A 17,795-nucleotide genomic window follows, 5' to 3' on the forward strand; every position below is an offset into this window, starting at 1 on the left:
GATCAATTGAAGGAGTTGCGCCCCCCCCCCCCCCCATCAGTACTGATTTGGGAGCTGCCAAGGATCACTTCCAAATCTGTTCATAATACAAAAGAATCATGCCAATGGTGATTGATTTATGCAAGCACTCCAGTTGTCATTATCCCCTCTGTGCCAATTTGTTCCTTGAGGCCATGCATCACTTAGTCCAATTAATCCAATGAATCCAGTCATTGGTTTTTGCCAAAATATTGTTTTGTTGGGGAAGAGCTCTGAGCTTGTTTGCCCTTGGAGAATTTATTTTCAGTCTATGGAAATTCTGCAGATCATTGTACTGTAGAGACCATTGGACAAAACAAATAACATGTGTTCTTGGGTTAATTTAGTTCATGAAAAATTGAAGTTTTCTCGCATATTCTTTCATTTACAATTTTTTAAAATTGCTTTGAAGGTCTCCTGGTTCCATGTGGCATGCTGGGATAGGATTTTTGGAGTTGAATGTATTTCTTGAAGGTTTCTGACTTCACTTTTGACTCTCTCAATCATTCCTAAACCTTCAGTAAATTAAACCTATTCATGTAACTTGATGCTTACTACAGTGAGCACAAGATATCTTTCATGAAATGCAGTGTCTAGAACAATGTAAACTCCAGGTAGCCTAACCCAAGGATCTAGAAGTGCATTTTCTTGTGAGTAAATTAGATGTGATTAATTGTGCTGTTGCACTTTTTATATGGATGGTGGTGTTTTTTCAGCTTAGATGTCATAGTTAAACAGCATGGATACAGACCACATTGCTTACCTGAGCTAGATCCATTTGCCTGTGTTTGGCCCATATCCTTCGAAACCTTTCCTATCCATGTACCTGTCTACAGCAATACACAAAATGTGCTGGACGAACTCAGCAGGTCAGGCAGCATCCATGGAGGGAAATAAACAGTCAACGTTTCAGGCCGAGACCCTTCATCAGGACTGGAAAGGAAGAGGGCTGAAGCCAGAATAAGAAGGTAGGGGGGAGAAACACATGCAGGCAGGTGATAGGTGAGTTCAGGTGAGGAGGGGGGGATGATAGGTGGGAGGGGAGAAGATGTAATAAGTTGAGAGGTGATAGGTGGAAGAGGCAAAGGGTTGGAGGAGGAGGAATCCAGTAGGAGAGGGCAGTGGACAATGGAATAAAGGATGGAGGAGAGGAGATGGGGAGGTCATCAAGGTGGGGGAAGGGAGCCACAGGAATAAGGGAAGACAAAGGAGTGGGGGGGGGGGGGGGAGAAAAAGAAGGGATGGGGTTACCTGTACATGTACCTGTCTAAATGCCTTTTAAATATTGTAATTGTACCCATCCCCCACCACTTCCTCGCGCAGCTCATTCCACAGACCCACCATCCTCTGTGGAAAAAGTCGTCCTTCATGACCCCTTAAATTTCATCCCACTCCCCTTAAATCTATGCCCTCTAGTTTTAAACTCCCCTACTATGGGGAAAACGACTATGACCATTCACCTTGTCTGTGCCCCTCCTGATTTTATATATCTCTGTAAGGTCACTATTTTGTGATGGCAAAATAGTGAAAGCATCCCATTGAAAAACAGACAATTTCACATTGTTCACATTTCCTTGTGACATAAGAGGGCCGGCCCATCCAATATATGCTGGCCCTCATTTATTTCCCTGTAATCTAGTCTCCCAATCAAGACCTTTAATGACCCCCTGATTCTCCTACTGCCCAGCTATACTAGGAATTATTTTTGTGACCCAATTGACCTACCAACCTGCATGTCTTTGGTATGTGAGAGGAACCAGAGTATCAGGGGTAAATCTGCATGGACACAGAAAATACAAATTCTACACAGACAGCACCAGAACAGAACCTGTTTACTGGAGCTTGTAGTGCCACGGTGCTGCCTGAAAATTCTTATGGCCTAAGAGGACAAGAATGATGCTTTCCTCTAGTTGAGGTGTCCGTTGTGGCGGAGATTGGAGGGGTGAAAAGGTGTCACAGACTCAAGATAAGGGATTGACCATTCATGACTGAGATTAGAAGAAATTTCTTTACACACAGGGTGGTGAATCATTGTCATTCTCTGCCCCAAGAGTGTTGTGGAACCTCAGTTGCCGAGTATTTTCAGGACAGAAATTAAGAGAAACAAATGTACACAAAAGTAGTGCTGAGATAAAAGATTGGCAATGACCTTGTTGAGTCATGGAGCAGAGCCAGAAGACTGGATGGCTGCCTCCTCCTGTTCCTTGTGTTAAACATAGAACAGTACAGTACAGCACAGTACAGGCCCTTTGGTCCACGATGTTGTGCTGACCTATATAAACCTGTCCCACGATCAATCTAACCCTTCCCTCCTACATAGCCCATAAACCCTCCATTTTTCTTAAATCCATTTGCCTATCTAAGAGTCTCTTGGATGTCCCTATTGTATCAGCCTCGACCACCACCCTGGCAGTGCGTTCCAGGCACCCACAACTGTGTTTATATAATTTTTTTAAAAACCTGCCGCGGACATCTCCCTTAAACTTTCCTCCACTCACCTTAAACAGATGTCCTCTGATATTGGCCATTGCTGCCCTGGGAAAAAGTTGCTGGCTGTCCACTCTGTCTATGCCTCTTATACACCTCTATCAAGTCGCTTCTCATCCTGCGTTGCTCCGAACAGAAATGCCCCAGCTCACTCAATCTTTCCTCATAAGACATGCTCACTAATCTAGGCAGCATCCTGGTAAATCTCCTCTGCACCCTCTCTAAAGCTTCCATATCCTTCCTATAACGAGGTGCTCACGCATGTGATTTTGAGTTTTTGTGAGCTGTCACTGCTGCAGGGCTTCAAGAAATTTGAACTTAGAATGTCAACATTCCTCCTCAGTTTCTCCTCATCAGTATTTCCTTTTCTAGAGTTCGATTATCTAGAGGACACAACTTCTTAGCAGCTGCCCTAAGAATTGTTTTAGAAGCTCCCATGTTTCATTGATGTTACCTCTCATTCCATTGAACTCTGGTTTAGGGTCAGTTCGGTAATTTTTTCTCATAAAATAACCCTATCATTGAATTATAGAACATTTATGCCGGGAAGGAAATCCTTTGGCCCTTGGTGTCAGCCAAAAGGAATTGTTTGGACTAATCCTGCTTCGAAGTTTTGGTCAGAAGCCCTGATGGTTGTGGCATACTGAGTTCTTTGACTTATAAATGTTTTTTCTTCTACTGCACCTTTTGGGTAATGTGTTCCAAACTCCTACCTCCTCTACTCCCTCAATTTCCTTAAATCTATTTTCCCCAACTCTCCCCCCCAGTAATTGGTCACTCTGTAAGAGAAATAGATTTTTACTGCTCATCCTGTCTGGGCTCATACCTTTATGTTAAATGTTCCCTTATTCTTCTTTTGTCCTGAAGAAAACAATCAAGCCCAGCTGTGTTCTCTTTGTAATTTAAAATTTCCAGCCCTGGCAACATTCTCATGAATCTTCTCTTCATCCTGTCTTGTGCTTTTAAAAAAAACAATCTTGTCATACGGTGGCCAGAATTATACATTGTACTCTAGCTGCTCAAATGTATTACTTCGTATAGTTCCTTAGACTGCATTTGCTTCCTTTCTGCTTACTGGACCAGTCAATTTGTATCTTCCTACTGCTTTTTTTTTTACACACTATCAATAACGTGGATCATCTGCAACTTCATAATCATGGCTCCTGTATTTAAGTCCTTATCATGGGATATAAACCACAAGGACAAGAAACCTAGCACTGAGTCCTGCAGAATCCCATTTCCAACAGTCACCTTGTCTCTAAAACTCACATTGATCATTGTTCTTTGCTTCCTGTTACTCAGCCAGCTTGGCAGTTTCCCTTGGATGCTTTAGGCTTCTATTTGTCTGACCAGTCTGATGTATGGTACTTCCATTTTGGGAATCAACCTGGTGCATCTGTGCTGCACTGACTATGAGGCAAGTTTATATTCCTTTGGTGTTTAAATCAAAATTGCACATTATACTCCAGAAATGGCTTCAGCAAAGCCTTTTACAACAGTTTCAAGATTTCTTACTTTTGTACTCCAACAACTTTGTGATAAATATGAGTTGCGACTTAGCTTGAGTTATCATCATAGCAGCAGAGTTTAGTATAAATATTTATATGTTGGGTAGAAAAAAAGATGCTAGCCAGGAGGATGTTGAAATAATTAAGACTCAAGTTAGCAAAAGCATGGATGAAAGTTTCAGCAGCAGATGAACTGATGTGGGTGGATGCAGGAGAGTTGGAGCTGAAGTAGATGCAGAGCTGGAAACTCAATCCAACGTAACATCAAGGTGGTGATCAGTTTGACGTAACTGAGTTCATGGCAGGGACCCAATATCTAATATTAGGTAGATGGTGAACATACTGTATGATGAAGCGGATCAGAGATGCAATCACTTGACTAAAGGTGTGTTCTTGGTGTTTACGTGCGACGATGTATTTTGACGAGAGAGAAAGCAAGTAGGTGAGGAGTAGGAGGGAGTCAGGGATAGATTCTGCGAAGACTAAGTTAATGGTTGGAGAATGAGAAGAGAAACCAATACATGTGATTGGTAGCCAAGCAAGTGCAGTTCCACCTAACTGGACATCAGAGCTGAGGAACGATGGTGTGGAAAACCATGTTGAAATACATGCAGAGTGGTTGAGAATAAAGGGATACTTTTATTATCGTAAAGGTTTTCATTTTCTCCTCCAAAAATATTGTACACGTCAATAAAATTTCAGTTCTGTGAGGGGCTGAAACAAGGTCGAATGCATTCAAATAAAGAATTTTGTTTCGTATTATATTGTTATATATAAATTCTTTCAAAATATTTTAATCTAATGTTCTACAGTTTATTTTCACCAAGACATTAATACTTCTCCCCCTTGTTTTTTCCTTACTGAAACTATCTGGCCCTATCCTGGAAGTGTTTGCTGTTTTGAAGAGCTCGCCTCTGAGCTTTATATATTTGCACTTACACAGGAAAAGGTAGATTCGCAGCATGCTCATGGCATGCAGGAGTTGGAATTCATTCGGGGACGAACTGCAACTGAAGAAGCAAGAAGGTGCGTTGATGGGTGGCTGAAAGTACCAGGTATGCTTTCTCTTGAGTTTCATTGTAAATTCCTACTTCAGCTGGTCACAATGCTTGTGGCTGAGTCAAATGAATAAGGGAGTAATATTGGGGTCTTACAGAAGTGCATCCACATACCCACAAACATAATTGTAAGTCTGGCAGATGGCTTGAATGTTTTGCCTAAACACACTTCCCCTGGTAACTGGTACATTGAGGGGCAAAAGAAAGGTACAGTAACTGAGGAAACACCACGGGAAATCCATCTCAAACTTCAGTACAATTGCTTTGCAGGTTCTCTCCTTGAAGACAGGTTGAGAGTCAGACCCAGCCAACCAGACTTTAGTTATTTGACTCAATTCAGTGGATGGACACACATAAATGTTGGTGGGAATAGAATACCTACTCTGCAATGTTTGGAGTTTGTAAGCACACAATGGGAGGACTTTCTTTGCTCTGTATTAATTTAGAATCAAACTGGATTGGTTTTAGAAAGGTCATGAGAGGAGGGGAGAGACCCCAAGAAGCTTGGGGTCTGGCTGGGGGAAGAGTCAACCTTGCAGTTGCATGGTTTAGAATCCCTCCCTAACATTTCTTTAAAAAGTACTTCTTTGATAAAGCTTTCATCGTTCTTTTGCCTCTGGTCCTATGAAGTACCTTGGATTCTGCAATATCAGGCATCTACTGCAATGGACCCAATCATCTGATCCACTCCCACAATTTCTGGCCTCCCTCTTGGATGCTCCGGGTGTTAGCTGTCTGCTCACCCAATCCCAGACCCTTAGGCTTGCTGGTTTCTGCAGCAGACCCCTGAACCAAACCAATCCCTTCCCTGGGTTAGAGCGGTGAACTACAGTGCATTAAAGGTTGTGCCTTGAGAAAGAAGTTTGAGGTAAAATTCTACAGATATGATGTAATGGCACCACTTTAAATATTGCAAAGTATATACATGGGTTAAAGTATTTACCTGCAGAAATGAATATTCCCACTGATTTGTGAAGGTTGCCTCAATAAAATTAACTATTTTTGTGTCTGCAGTATGGCACAGTTCATGTCACAATTTAGGTAGGGCTTTAATTATAAAAAAAAAAGCTGACTCTGGATGTGGGTGGGTTTTGTGAAGATTGGAGCTGTGTGTATGTGGATCACAGCCATTGACATTGGCACCCATGTACCATACTGCTGCAGTATTTAAAATACCTTGAGAAGAAGGAAGTTGATTGGGGCATGCCGTATGAAAAGTAATCCTGTACTAGGATCTGACCTTCTGATCACAATCCTTTGACAAACGCAACTTCTGCATTTAAGTGGAAATTGTAAAAACAAAAATGTGAGAATGAAAACATTGTCAAGATTTGAATGTTTGAATTTTGCAACAAACTGTATGGAAAATTCACAATTCTCTTCTCTAATCAGGTCTATAGTTAATTTTCTTTTGTTCTTAAACCTCCTCCCCTTGTGCTCTTTCAGTTCCTTGCACTTCCTGCCCTCTATCCACCCACACCATCACTTCTCAATGTATCTGTTAAACAGGACCGAAGCCTGGTGTTGTCAGTTTTGGCCGTGGCCCAGTTAAAAGGCGCATGAATGCATCTGTGACTCCTGATCCCATTGGCTGCCCAATAATGAACTGTAACAGGAAATTTGATAATAGACATCTACTTTTAGGACACTTGAAAAGGTACACTCTTTTAATTTCTTGGCAGTGAAAGTATTGTTGGGTTACAGCTGCATAAAAACCTAAATACTGCAGAGTAGTGACAGCCAACTGGATAATGACTGAGAATAAATTCCTTAGCATTTATAAACATATCAAGTGGTAATGTACAGCTGTGGGGATTACTACATTTTGCTGTATGATGCTGCGATGTCAATGTACAGCCTGTTTTTCTATTTCCCTCAGTTGTTGCATTCAATTTAAGACATTGCATCTCAGTAAGGATTTACTTCCCTTTGGGAGATGCCAAGCTGTTTCACCAGAATTGGGTGCTAATGCTAAATTAGTCAAACTTGTGGACAAATTGCACAGACTAGACTTGTTCCCTTTAAATATAGGCACGGTAGCATAGCGGTTAGCGTAATGCACCAGTGACCTGGGTTCAATTCCTGCTGCTGTCTGTAAGGAGTTTGTATGTTCTCCCCGTGTCTGCGTAGTTTCCTCCGGGTGCTCCGGTTTCCTCCCACATTCAAAAGACGTAAGTTAGGAAGTTGTGGGCATGCTCTGTTGGCGCCAGAAGAGTGGCGACACTTGTAGGCTGCCCCTAGCACATTCTTAGCAACGCAGAAAGACATATTTCACTGTGTGTTTCATTATACATGTGACAAATAAATATCTAATATCTAAAAATGTCTAATTAACAAATTGAGTTGATTAAGGGGTGTAAGGAGGAAATCCACAATGAGAGTGAATGGAACACTTGGGCAAGGATTTGGGTTGCAGAGCCAGTGATTTCATTAATGATAGAATAGGCTTGACGATATATGGCTTATTCTCAACCTTAAAATTTCACCTACAGTATTCAGCAATGTGTCAAAAAGATCTTCATGCAAACAGAGCTGCAAATTTGCAACTCTTCCCAAAAGCTTTTAATGCTTAGCATCGATTGAAAATTTTAGCACTTGAGTTTGATAGATTTTTGTTATACCAGCGTTTTGAGGGTTAGAGCAGGGAGATGAGATGCAGATCAGGCATGACCTAATTGAAGGCTGAATCACCCACTGCTCTTCCTTGCAGAGAACATTTGATAATGGGGAATACACGGTGTAATTACCTCTTGGGAGGAAATGCAGATAAGGTGCTGGGTGGGGTTGGAATCCAGGTTCAGCTGGGATAAAGCCTATTGAGTGATAGCTACCAGAGAAAAGAGTAACTTTAACCAATGTTGGAGTAGTGGACATGAGCTGTTATCGCAAGATTAGACAATGACTTTGAATGCACCTCTACAATGACAAGATACACTGAGAGAACTGCAGTTTTTGTTTCATCTGCTGGGAATGCAAACTTAAAAAAAAACAGGATTATTCTTGTTATGACCTTTTAACTTCTTTATTGAGCATCCTGCTCCTCTGGTCATTGCTTCTGGTCAGTCTTGAAGTCTAGTTCATATACAATTGTGATCTATTAAATAAGTTTTCTTTTTTGTTTAAAACACAAGGTTTGACCATTCCCCATGTGATCCAACTATTACACTTCAGGGGTCTCCATCTACTTCGTATATTTGTATTGCATGCTGTCACCGATTTGTAAACCTACAGAAATATGAAGATCATTTGGCTCTGAAGGTACAATAAATGCCTTGTTGACGAATCATCATTTTCTTAACAACGTGCTTTTGTTAGTCCCTTTTGTTTTAGCCATTGCTTGATTACCTAAGTGTACCTGTTCCGTAAAATTTGTTGGATTCTTCCAAGCAACTCTTGTTATATTGAAACTTGCCCCCGCCTCCATGTGCACGCACTGTCCCTGTGCTCTAACCTTAAGTAACATTTTGAGATGGTTATTGTTCCCTGTGCTTCTTCCAAAAGCTGAACTTTGAAAATAACTAATGCATATCTCTGAAATCAGTCAACAATGCCACCCACAAACTTCTGTGAGCGTGGCGTGAAATGGCAGAAAAAATGGTGACTTGTGAAAGGGAATTGGATTAATACTTAATGAGGTTTTAAAAAAAAGTTGCACTAAGGAAAAGAGCAAGGAACCAGGATGAGCTGAATGCTAGCAACAAAATGTCTGCATGGCCCCAATGGAATGAGTGGTCACCTTTGAAATATGATTCCATGACACGGTGCACACTGCCAGCTGCTGAAGGACATGTTATAATAAAAGTTCAAATTAATAAAAAGATTGCCCATTTTATTCTGCAGGTTGATTCTGCCAATCCTGAAGGCCATCGACGTGACCTTGAGCCACAGATCTGCCAGTGCTTTGCTTGCCCAAGCTGCTATTTACTATTTAACTTGAGGGATGAATGCTTGCAGCATATGGCCAAGGCAAACCACTTCCTTCAGAGGCACAAACTGAGCGGTAAGTTTTGGTGGGGTGTAGAATGAAAAGTTTGTGCATGGATGTTTTTAGCAGTAAGTGTGAAACTGAACCACTGCTGCATGAAACAGATGCTCCTCTTAGCAGGAGAAGCACTTTTATTCATCAAATAAATTATTGTTATTATACATTAAAATTAACTCTGTGAAGCAGAATAAAACATGAGATTGGCTGATGGGATGACAATATTAATTAACCCTCTGGCTCTTTGTACAATTGTCTCAAACCTCTATTAATCTAGCCAGTGGAAACTTTATCCCCATTGGTCCCATTAAACTACCTCTCTACATGTCTTTGCCCATCTACTACCTCTATCTTCTCTGCTCTAATCAAAACACCTATATTTTATCCAGTTGCCATTTAGCACCAGTCACTTATCAATAATACCATTGTTGTAAATCAAGAACTTGTTCTCCATATACCCAAGTTGCTTACTTAATGAAGTTAACTCCATTAAATGAAATAAGCAACTTGGGTGCTTGCTTTAAATTTTGCTTTCTTGTTTATTTGTTTGAACAATTCTTTGTGCACCTCAACTCCGGTGCATGTGGCCCCTATTTCTTCTTTGTTTTCGTCGCAAAACACTTGAATCTGATCAAGATAAAAGCCAAAATTCCAGATTTAACTGGGCAGCTGGAATTGATCACTGAACTTGATGATTGTAATGTGGATTTTTTTTTTGTTTGAGAGTTTGTAAATTGAGCATTAGAGTTGTGAATTATAAAGGGAAAAGTGATTGGTGACAGTTTTATTTTTGTGGAATCGTTCCAGCAGTTTTCATATAGTGCAGGTCAGACCTGGGTAAGGAAACCACCTCCTGATTGCTATCTACCATCCTCCCTCAACTGATGAACCTGTGCTCCTTTATATTGAACAACACTTGGAAGAAGCACTAAAAGTGGCAAGGGCACAGATGTCCTTTTGGTAGCTGACTCCAGTGCTCTTTGCCAAGAGTGGCATGGTAGCACTCGTGACAATCTGGCCAAGTCAATAAGGGGACAGCTGACAGACTTGGTATGTGCAGAGTAGTGACTGAACAAACAAAGGATTGACCTAGCTTCGCCTAGTGTAGCTGCAAGACCTGAACGTGTGCTAAATAACAATAAACAGCATGCAAAAGACAGCTAAGTAATCTCACAACCAATAGATCAGATTGAAGCTCAGTGGTTTTTCCATATCTAGTAATGAATGGTGGATAGTTAAACGGCTAATGGCATGAGGCTCGACAAATATCCCCATCCTCTGGTGGGCCCAGCAAGAAATTGTGGGAGACATTGCTGAAACATTCGAAACCACAGTCAGGCACAGGTGCTGAATGGATGATCCATCCTGGCTTCCTCTTGAGATCTTTGCCATCAAAGAAGCTGGTCTCTTGCCAATTTGATTCGGTCCCATGAAATTCAAGAAACAGCTTGGACCACTAGATACAGCAAAGGCTATGGAGCCAGACAATAACCTGACTGCAGTGCACTCTAGCCAAACCATTCCAGTAGTTAAAATACTAGTTATATCCTGTTCACAAATAAAAGGACAAATCCAATCTAACTAATTTCCTCCCAGTCTCTTCTCAATCATCAGTAATGTAATGGTGTCATCAACAGTGCTAACAAGTGGTACTTATTTATAACCTACTCACCAATGCCCAGTTTGGGTTTTGTCAGGACCATTCAGCTACAGGCTACAGACTACATCACCCCCTGGTCCCAACTCGAGTTAAAGAGCTGAATTCTAGAGAAGTGTATCATCAAGGTGCTCCAGTAAAACTGAAGTTAATGGCAGAAAAGTGGAAATGCTCAAAGTACGATTAGAGTCATACTTTGCATTAAGGAAGATGGTTATGGTTGCTAGAAGCCAATTATCTCGGCTCCAGAACATCACCCCATGAGTCCCTGGGGTATAATCCTAGACCCAACCATCTTCAGCTGCTTCCTCTGTAACCTTCTTTCCACATAGGGTCAGAAGTGAGGATGTTTGTTAATTGTGCATTTCAATTTCGTGCTTGCAATGCAGCCAACCTGAGCAGCATTCAGGCATATATAACGTGCATGTACAAGTGTGGCAGGCAATGACCATCACCAACATTAACGTCTTGACATTCAAAGGCATTACCATCATCGAATCCTGGGGATCAGCATTCACCAGAAACTGAACTGGACCAGCCACAAAAATACCATGGATACACAAGCATGTCAGAGACTGCAAGTCTTGCTGTGGGTGACTCGCCTCCTGACATCCTCAAATCCTTGCACAGGTTAGGAGTTTGATGGAATACTCTCCACTTGTCTGGATGGCAGCAGCTCCAACTACTCTAAGTTTGATGCCACCAAAGCCAGATTGATTAGCATCTCATCTATCACCCTAAGCATTCATTCTCTCCACCATCGGCACATAGTGGCTACAGTGTGTACCATCCCTGCAAGTTCCCCTACAAGTAACACTATGCTGATTTGGAAATGTATCGCCAGTCCTTCAGCACTGGGTCTAAATCCTAGAGCTCGTTTCTACAATGCTGTTTGGAAGGATCTTCGACAGAAGGGCTGCAGCAGTTAAAGAAGGAAGCTCACCTTTTTCTCAAGGACCACTCGGGATGGGCAATAAATGGTGTTGCTTTCAATGCCCAGATCTTGAAAAATGAATTTAAAAAGAAAATACACGGAAACCAAACTTTTAACAAAAAAATCTTTATGCTTCCCTCCATTTGGGGCAGTCCTTGAGTGAATTCTGGTGTCACCTGGGAAATGCTAAGCCTTATCTGGGTATTTCTTCTCATGAACTCTCGGGCTGGTTGAGAGTCGCTCCTTTGACCCAAGTGAACCATCCAGATCTCAGTCGTTTTGCTTGATATATCATGAGGTGCTCTGCTGGTGTTTAGTAACAAGGGTGAATCTGGACTTAAAACAAATGCTGGAAACAGCAGGGTGCCATCGCCTCTAGAGAGAAGGAAGATAAATGTTTCAAATTTGATGTTTTATCAGCGCTGGAAGTTGAAAGATGGCTAGATTCTAACTACTCTTGTTTTTGAGCCCTGCTAACTTAAAACCTCTCCAGGGGTTTCTGGAACTTGCATTCATTCAGTGAAACCCAGCCTTAACATGAAACTTGCTCAGTTTTAGACATTTGAATCCTAATGTAATTTTCTTTTCCTTTCTCCTTTCCAATAGGTGAGCAGGGAACACGCAGCCCTCTTCCTTTTCCTAACTATGCAAAGAAGTTGTTGATCTCTCTATGTCAGGAAGTTCCTTTCCAAGTTAAATGTACAGCTTGTCAACAGATGCTTCGAACCCACATAGAGTTGACGGCACATTTCAGGTGGGTGAGTTTTGTCTGTGACTGTGTCTCCTGTATTCTTCACCTTTCTATTCAGCCATCTAGGCACTAAGATCTGGAATTCCCTCTCTAGATATCTCTGCCTTCTCTGTCTCCTTCTTGACCCTTGAATACCAGCTATCAGGCCAGAATTTTAGTCATGTCTATTAATGTCTCCTCCTATGGCTTCTACTTAGTTTTTGCCTGTTTAAGTATCTAACACCTTTTATAATGTGAAAAGTGTTAAGTAAATCTGTTACTTTTATTTATCTTCACCTGATAAGTTGAGGATAGAAATAAGTGGTTTTTTTCAGATCCAATTAAAGGGAAAGAATAGCTTGTGCTGGTTGGAAATCACTGCTTTACTCTTCTCTTTTCTTTCCCCAGCCCCCCTCTCTCACTTCATCATTAGTTTCTAATTTCTTCCTCTGATGATATCCATTCTTTGCTTGTGGACCTGAGAAGGTAACTTTCCCCTCCACTTGACTGCTGAGTATTCCCAGATGGTTTACAGTGGTTTAGCTGCTGGAACTCTCAAGCATCTAACATTCCACGTTTGCAGGCTTTTTGACAATTGGAACAAACGTGGTTTGGTCTGATTGTGTCCTTGCCTGATCCCAACAGGATTTCTTTTCGCTGCACCATGCTTCAGGGATGTGAAAACTATCAGGTTTTTCCAGACTGATGGAGATCAGTTATGGTATCTTGACTGAAATGCACATCAAGGTCCCTCTCTATGACGCTCACTGAATAAGGATAATCTCGGCTCTTGGGGAGGCCCCAGAAGTAGGATTTTCTTACAACCATAGTTTCTTTCTCCAAAGGGTTATTTTCTCTTTAGATGTTCCTTCGCAATGAGCTGCAGTTGATGAGGATCACAGCTCTTAACTTGTGCATTGTGAGAAGTGTTGAGGCTGGCATCATTCGACATTTTTGTTGGGCAGTGGTAGTTGGAATACATATCAGGCATTAGTTAAATGAATAACCCATTCTGTTCCTGTTTATGATAAGATAAGATAATAAGATATCTTTATTAGTCACATGTACATCGAAACACACGGTGAAATGCATCTTTTGCATAGACATTGGAAAACTGGCTTGCTTCACTGAAGTACTACCTTTCACATAATTTGATTAAGAGACTGGCTTTAATTCTGTAAATAAAGTGCTAAAGATGGTGGAAAACTGAACTAAAAGCAAAAGCTAGAAATACTCAGTATCTGTTTGCCTAAAATCTGTCATGTCTCTGATTGTAACTTGCAGTTCTGTTAAAAGGCTGTTGACTAAAACTAACCACCTGGGTATTTTCAGCATGACTAAATGTTGAAAAGGTGGGTTAGGGAGTATTTTGTGTAAGCTCAGGACACTAGGGCACCTTTTTAATTGCTGATTGGATTGAATGGTGTGATTATTATTGAATGCTCTGATCTTATTGAAAGTGTAGCAACATATGGGGCCAATTGGCTTTGTGTTCCTATTCCCACACACAATCTGTGTGGGTACACGGAGAGATACCGTCGTTCAGCTGAAGCCAAGCCCGTGCTCAAATTTCCTTGTGTGAAGCATTTAGTAAGCAACTGAAACTAAGACTGCAGTCGCTCAAGTGGTTTTGAAGTCCACTCTAAACTTGTCTGATTGACTGAGAGCCACTGTAGTTCATTGAGTACAGGGACAATAGGCAAACTGGGTTTGAGGTAGCACATGGGCAATTGATGTTGCGAGGAAGAAGTGTATGGAGGCTACAACCTGGGAGGCCAGTCTGTCCTTTGCTGGAATTGTTGTCTGCAGGTCTACAAGTACTGGCTGGAGTTTAGAAGGATGAGGGGGGATCTCATTGACTCCTACCCAATATTGAAAGGCCTGGATAGAGTGGATGTAAAGAGGATATTTCCATTAGTGGGAGAGTCGAGGACCAGAGGGCACAGCCTCAGAATAGAAGGATGATCCTTTAGAACAGAGATGAGGAATTTCTTTAGCCAGAGTGTGGTAAATCTGTGGAATTCATTGCCACAGATGGCTGTTGGAGGCTAAATCATTGGGTATATTTAAAGTGTGAATTGATAGGTTCTTGATTAGTAAGGGTGTCAAAGGTTACAGGGAGAAGGCAGTTGAATGGGGTTGAGAGAGAAAGAAATAAATCAGTCATGATCGAATGGCGGAGAAGACTTGATGGGCTGAATGGCCTAACTCTGCTCCTATGTCTTATGGTAATGAAGATTAATAAGGATGATAACACAGGAGAGTTTTGGCAGATGATGATCTGAGATTGGGGTGAAGTTGGCATTTGTGATAGATGTGAACTGGGTGTCAGAGTGGAAACGTACTTGAAGCTAGTTTCAGAGTGGTGTCTGACCTGCAGGTTGCTTCAGCCTCCTGGGAGTTTCCAGAGGGACGAAGCTGGAGGCTGCACTTGTGACAAGGACTGAAGGCAGTCACTTCCATGAATGACCTACTCATAGAACTTTCTTCTTTGCAGGACGCGATGCAGAAGGGCCGGCCCTGTCGCTGTGTCTTCGAAAGATATTGGGCAAGTTGCTGCCATATTCAAAGTGAGGGGACGCTGCCTGGACTGCCACAGGCTGCTTGTGGATGACAGTCAGATCAGTCAGCACACTCAGCAAGCCATGCACAACGTCCACCGGATAGGCACCATGGAACAGGCCATTCTGGAGTTTTGCCACTTCAACGAGAAGAGCAAGTTCCCCTCTGACCTCCGCATGACACTGGACCAGTCCAAATCCAGGAAGAACTCTCCCTTCAAAAGGGCTCTGGCCGAGACGTGCCCCGGTACCAGGGAGCTGTCTGCACCCAGCTCCATGAAGAGGAGCCGGAGGGACTGCAGCAGTGTGCACCCGAAGGAAGAGAAAGTAGAGAGTGGCAGCAGCAGCCTGCGAGTACGCCTGTGGTTTTGTGAATGTCACCAGCGGTTCGACACCGAGAAAGCTGTGGAGAAGCATGTCATGACTGCCAACGGGATCCGCCACAAGTGCTTGGTCTGTGGCAAACTGGCCCTTGATGCCGGGATCATTGGCCTGCACATGAGTCGCAGTCATGGGGGAGCTCATCTGACCCACTACCACTTCTGGTGCGAGCGGTGCCGGGCGGAAATGCTCCGAAGGGACGATCTAATGGCTCACATTGTGGAGTGCCACAGCGGTCACGCGTACTACTACGAGAAGGAAGTGGACCAAGACGAGCTTCTGGCTTTCGAGCCCTCCTCGTCCAAATCGGAGTGGCAGTCGGCTGATCCAGACAGCGGAGACGGTGAGGGGGTGGCGCCGGACACGGAAACCACCGAGCCGGCCAACTCCGGGCCAAATGGCTCGTGGCAGTGCAGGTTGTGTGAAGAGATGTTCGAGTCAGAGCAGAGTGTCGCCCAGCACTGCAGCTGCCTGGCAAACCACCAGTTTCACAAGTACAGCTGCGGGTTTTGCAAGAAGCATTTCCACAGGGTGGAAACACTGTACCGTCACAGTCGCGATCAGCACAACGGGGAGCTCAACGTCAAGTATTTCTGCGGACTGTGTGATGATATAGAGTTTAATTCCGAAGCTGAATTTCTTGACCACTACAAAGCCTTCCATAGCACAGACTATATTTTTGTGGAGCATGGAGATGTAACTATGGACAAAGTAGCGGAGATGGAGGTGACAGACGGCCACTCGCGGTTTTCCTGTGGGTGTCAGCAACACTGCATCTCCAAAGAAAGGAGGGCAGAGGATAGTCGGCGGTGCATGAGAAACCTGTTCAGCCGGGGGAAGCTGTGGATCAGTTGTTCTTCATGTTCTGTGACGGCCCAGTCGGAGGAAGACATCCAGATTCATCTGGCCGAGTGCCATGGGGTAAGAGGGGCTGGGACTGCCGTCAAGTGCATCTGCGGCAAGTCTTTTAACACTTGTGAAGCTGCCCAGATGCACTACCACATTAAGCACTGCACGCTGCAGGAGCCGCAGCCGGCTAGTTCTTCAGCTGATGCCGACGAGGCCAACGTCCCACACACAGGAGCTCAGCGCAACGATGCCAGGGAGATGGCAGCAGACTCTGATCCCGGGGCCTCGACCAGTCACCAGAGTTCTACCGCGAGCAAAGGTAGCCTCCATGTTACACTCGCCCAATCCAGGCGAGCAACTCTTCCTCAGAAGCGCAGGGCAGTCAGCTATTGTGCAAACAGACTATTCAGAAAAGGTAGTGAGGCAAAGGGTTTCAATTTGGGTAGGTTGCTCAAATCTAACTACCGATACTATAACCTGTTCTACAACTGAATAACCAAGAGTAGTTAAAGGATTTACTCTCTTTGTCTTCCTTTCCCTCCCTCTGCCCTTTCACCCCCCCCCCCCCCCCCCCCCCCCCCCCCCCCAACCTTCACCTTTCCATTGTCAGTCAAATCTATATATTAGTGTTCCCTTGGGTACAGCATCAATTATCTTTTTACTTTTGCAGCTGAACCTATTTTCCAAATGTTCATGTCTGTGCTGCTTTTTATTTTAAACAAATCAGTAACAGTAGATTTCTTCACTCCGCAACCATGGTTGCAGAGAAACTATATCATTGTTCTGATAGCCATATTTCCATTTGATCCCAGAATGTGGTTTCTGTGTTGTTCAATAAAGTTGCTGCTGCCCAGCACTAACGTACATGTCCAGACGTTGTGGGGTTTGGAGGCAGATGGGAAGCAAGCTCCAAATGGAGTGCCAGTGATCCAGACATAATTCCATATATCACAGCTTTAGAGCAAGCTGTGCCCTGGGTTTTCTAATGGAAAGGAGCCCAGTATATTGAAAACTGACCATAGTAGGTGCTTGTGGTTTTACTGTCTTTTAGATATCTGGCCACACGAAGTTAGTTGGGATCATTTGTGTTGTCTTGTGGCCATGCTTGTTTTTTGGGAATGGGGAGGCACAGAGCATTGGGTCCATTTATACAGCTTTTGCTGTTGTGTTGGTGTTTTTGATTGTGAAGGAATGTAGGCAGGTTTCCACTGGTCTGGTCAAATTGGATGGAAGGTCCCATGCCATCGATTGCAGAGGTGTGCTGACCCCTGTGACAAAATGGAGTAGTATGTAGAGATGCGAGTTACTTAAGTAGAGCCATCATTTTCATTAATATATTTGATGACAATATTTGGCTTTGGGAACAGGACAGGCCCATTTAGTCATTCAAACCTATTCAGTTGAATCGTGACTGTAGCCTGTTTCCTGATTATCCATTTTGATTTTACTACCTGAGATACTTGACACAAACCTTTCAACCTTTGTTTTAATTTCAATTGTTACCTGGGCCTTCAAGTGTGTTTTGCTGTAGGGAGTTTGGGAGTATATTACTTAGTATAAAGTTCTTCACAGTTCTAATGTTAAACTTCATTCGTTTTCCACCCCTCTGCCCCCAGTTCTGAGCTCTTTG

At 43.0% G+C, this 17,795-nt stretch overlaps 1 protein-coding gene across 7 annotated transcripts in view; it reads left to right on the forward strand.

Moving 5' to 3' along the window:
- The window catches only part of znf451 (zinc finger protein 451), a 41,361-nt gene that overhangs the window by 14,252 nt on the left and 9,314 nt on the right, over positions 1-17,795 (forward strand). For 6 of the 7 annotated variants that reach the window (XM_052025154.1, XM_052025153.1, XM_052025151.1 and 3 more), the window contains 6 exons: positions 4,957-5,068; positions 6,581-6,728; positions 8,203-8,329; positions 8,912-9,071; positions 12,251-12,398; positions 14,872-16,484. In XM_052025154.1, coding sequence (XP_051881114.1) covers positions 4,957-5,068; positions 6,581-6,728; positions 8,203-8,329; positions 8,912-9,071; positions 12,251-12,398; positions 14,872-16,484 — 2,308 coding nt within the window. Of the gene's footprint in view, positions 1-4,901; positions 5,069-6,580; positions 6,729-8,202; positions 8,330-8,911; positions 9,072-12,250; positions 12,399-14,871; positions 16,485-17,795 lie in introns of all 7 variants that reach the window. The other variant, XM_052025157.1, reaches the window with a different exon arrangement.

Source organism: Pristis pectinata, chromosome 10, assembly GCF_009764475.1.
Source record: "Pristis pectinata isolate sPriPec2 chromosome 10, sPriPec2.1.pri, whole genome shotgun sequence".
NCBI lineage: Eukaryota > Metazoa > Chordata > Chondrichthyes > Rhinopristiformes > Pristidae > Pristis > Pristis pectinata.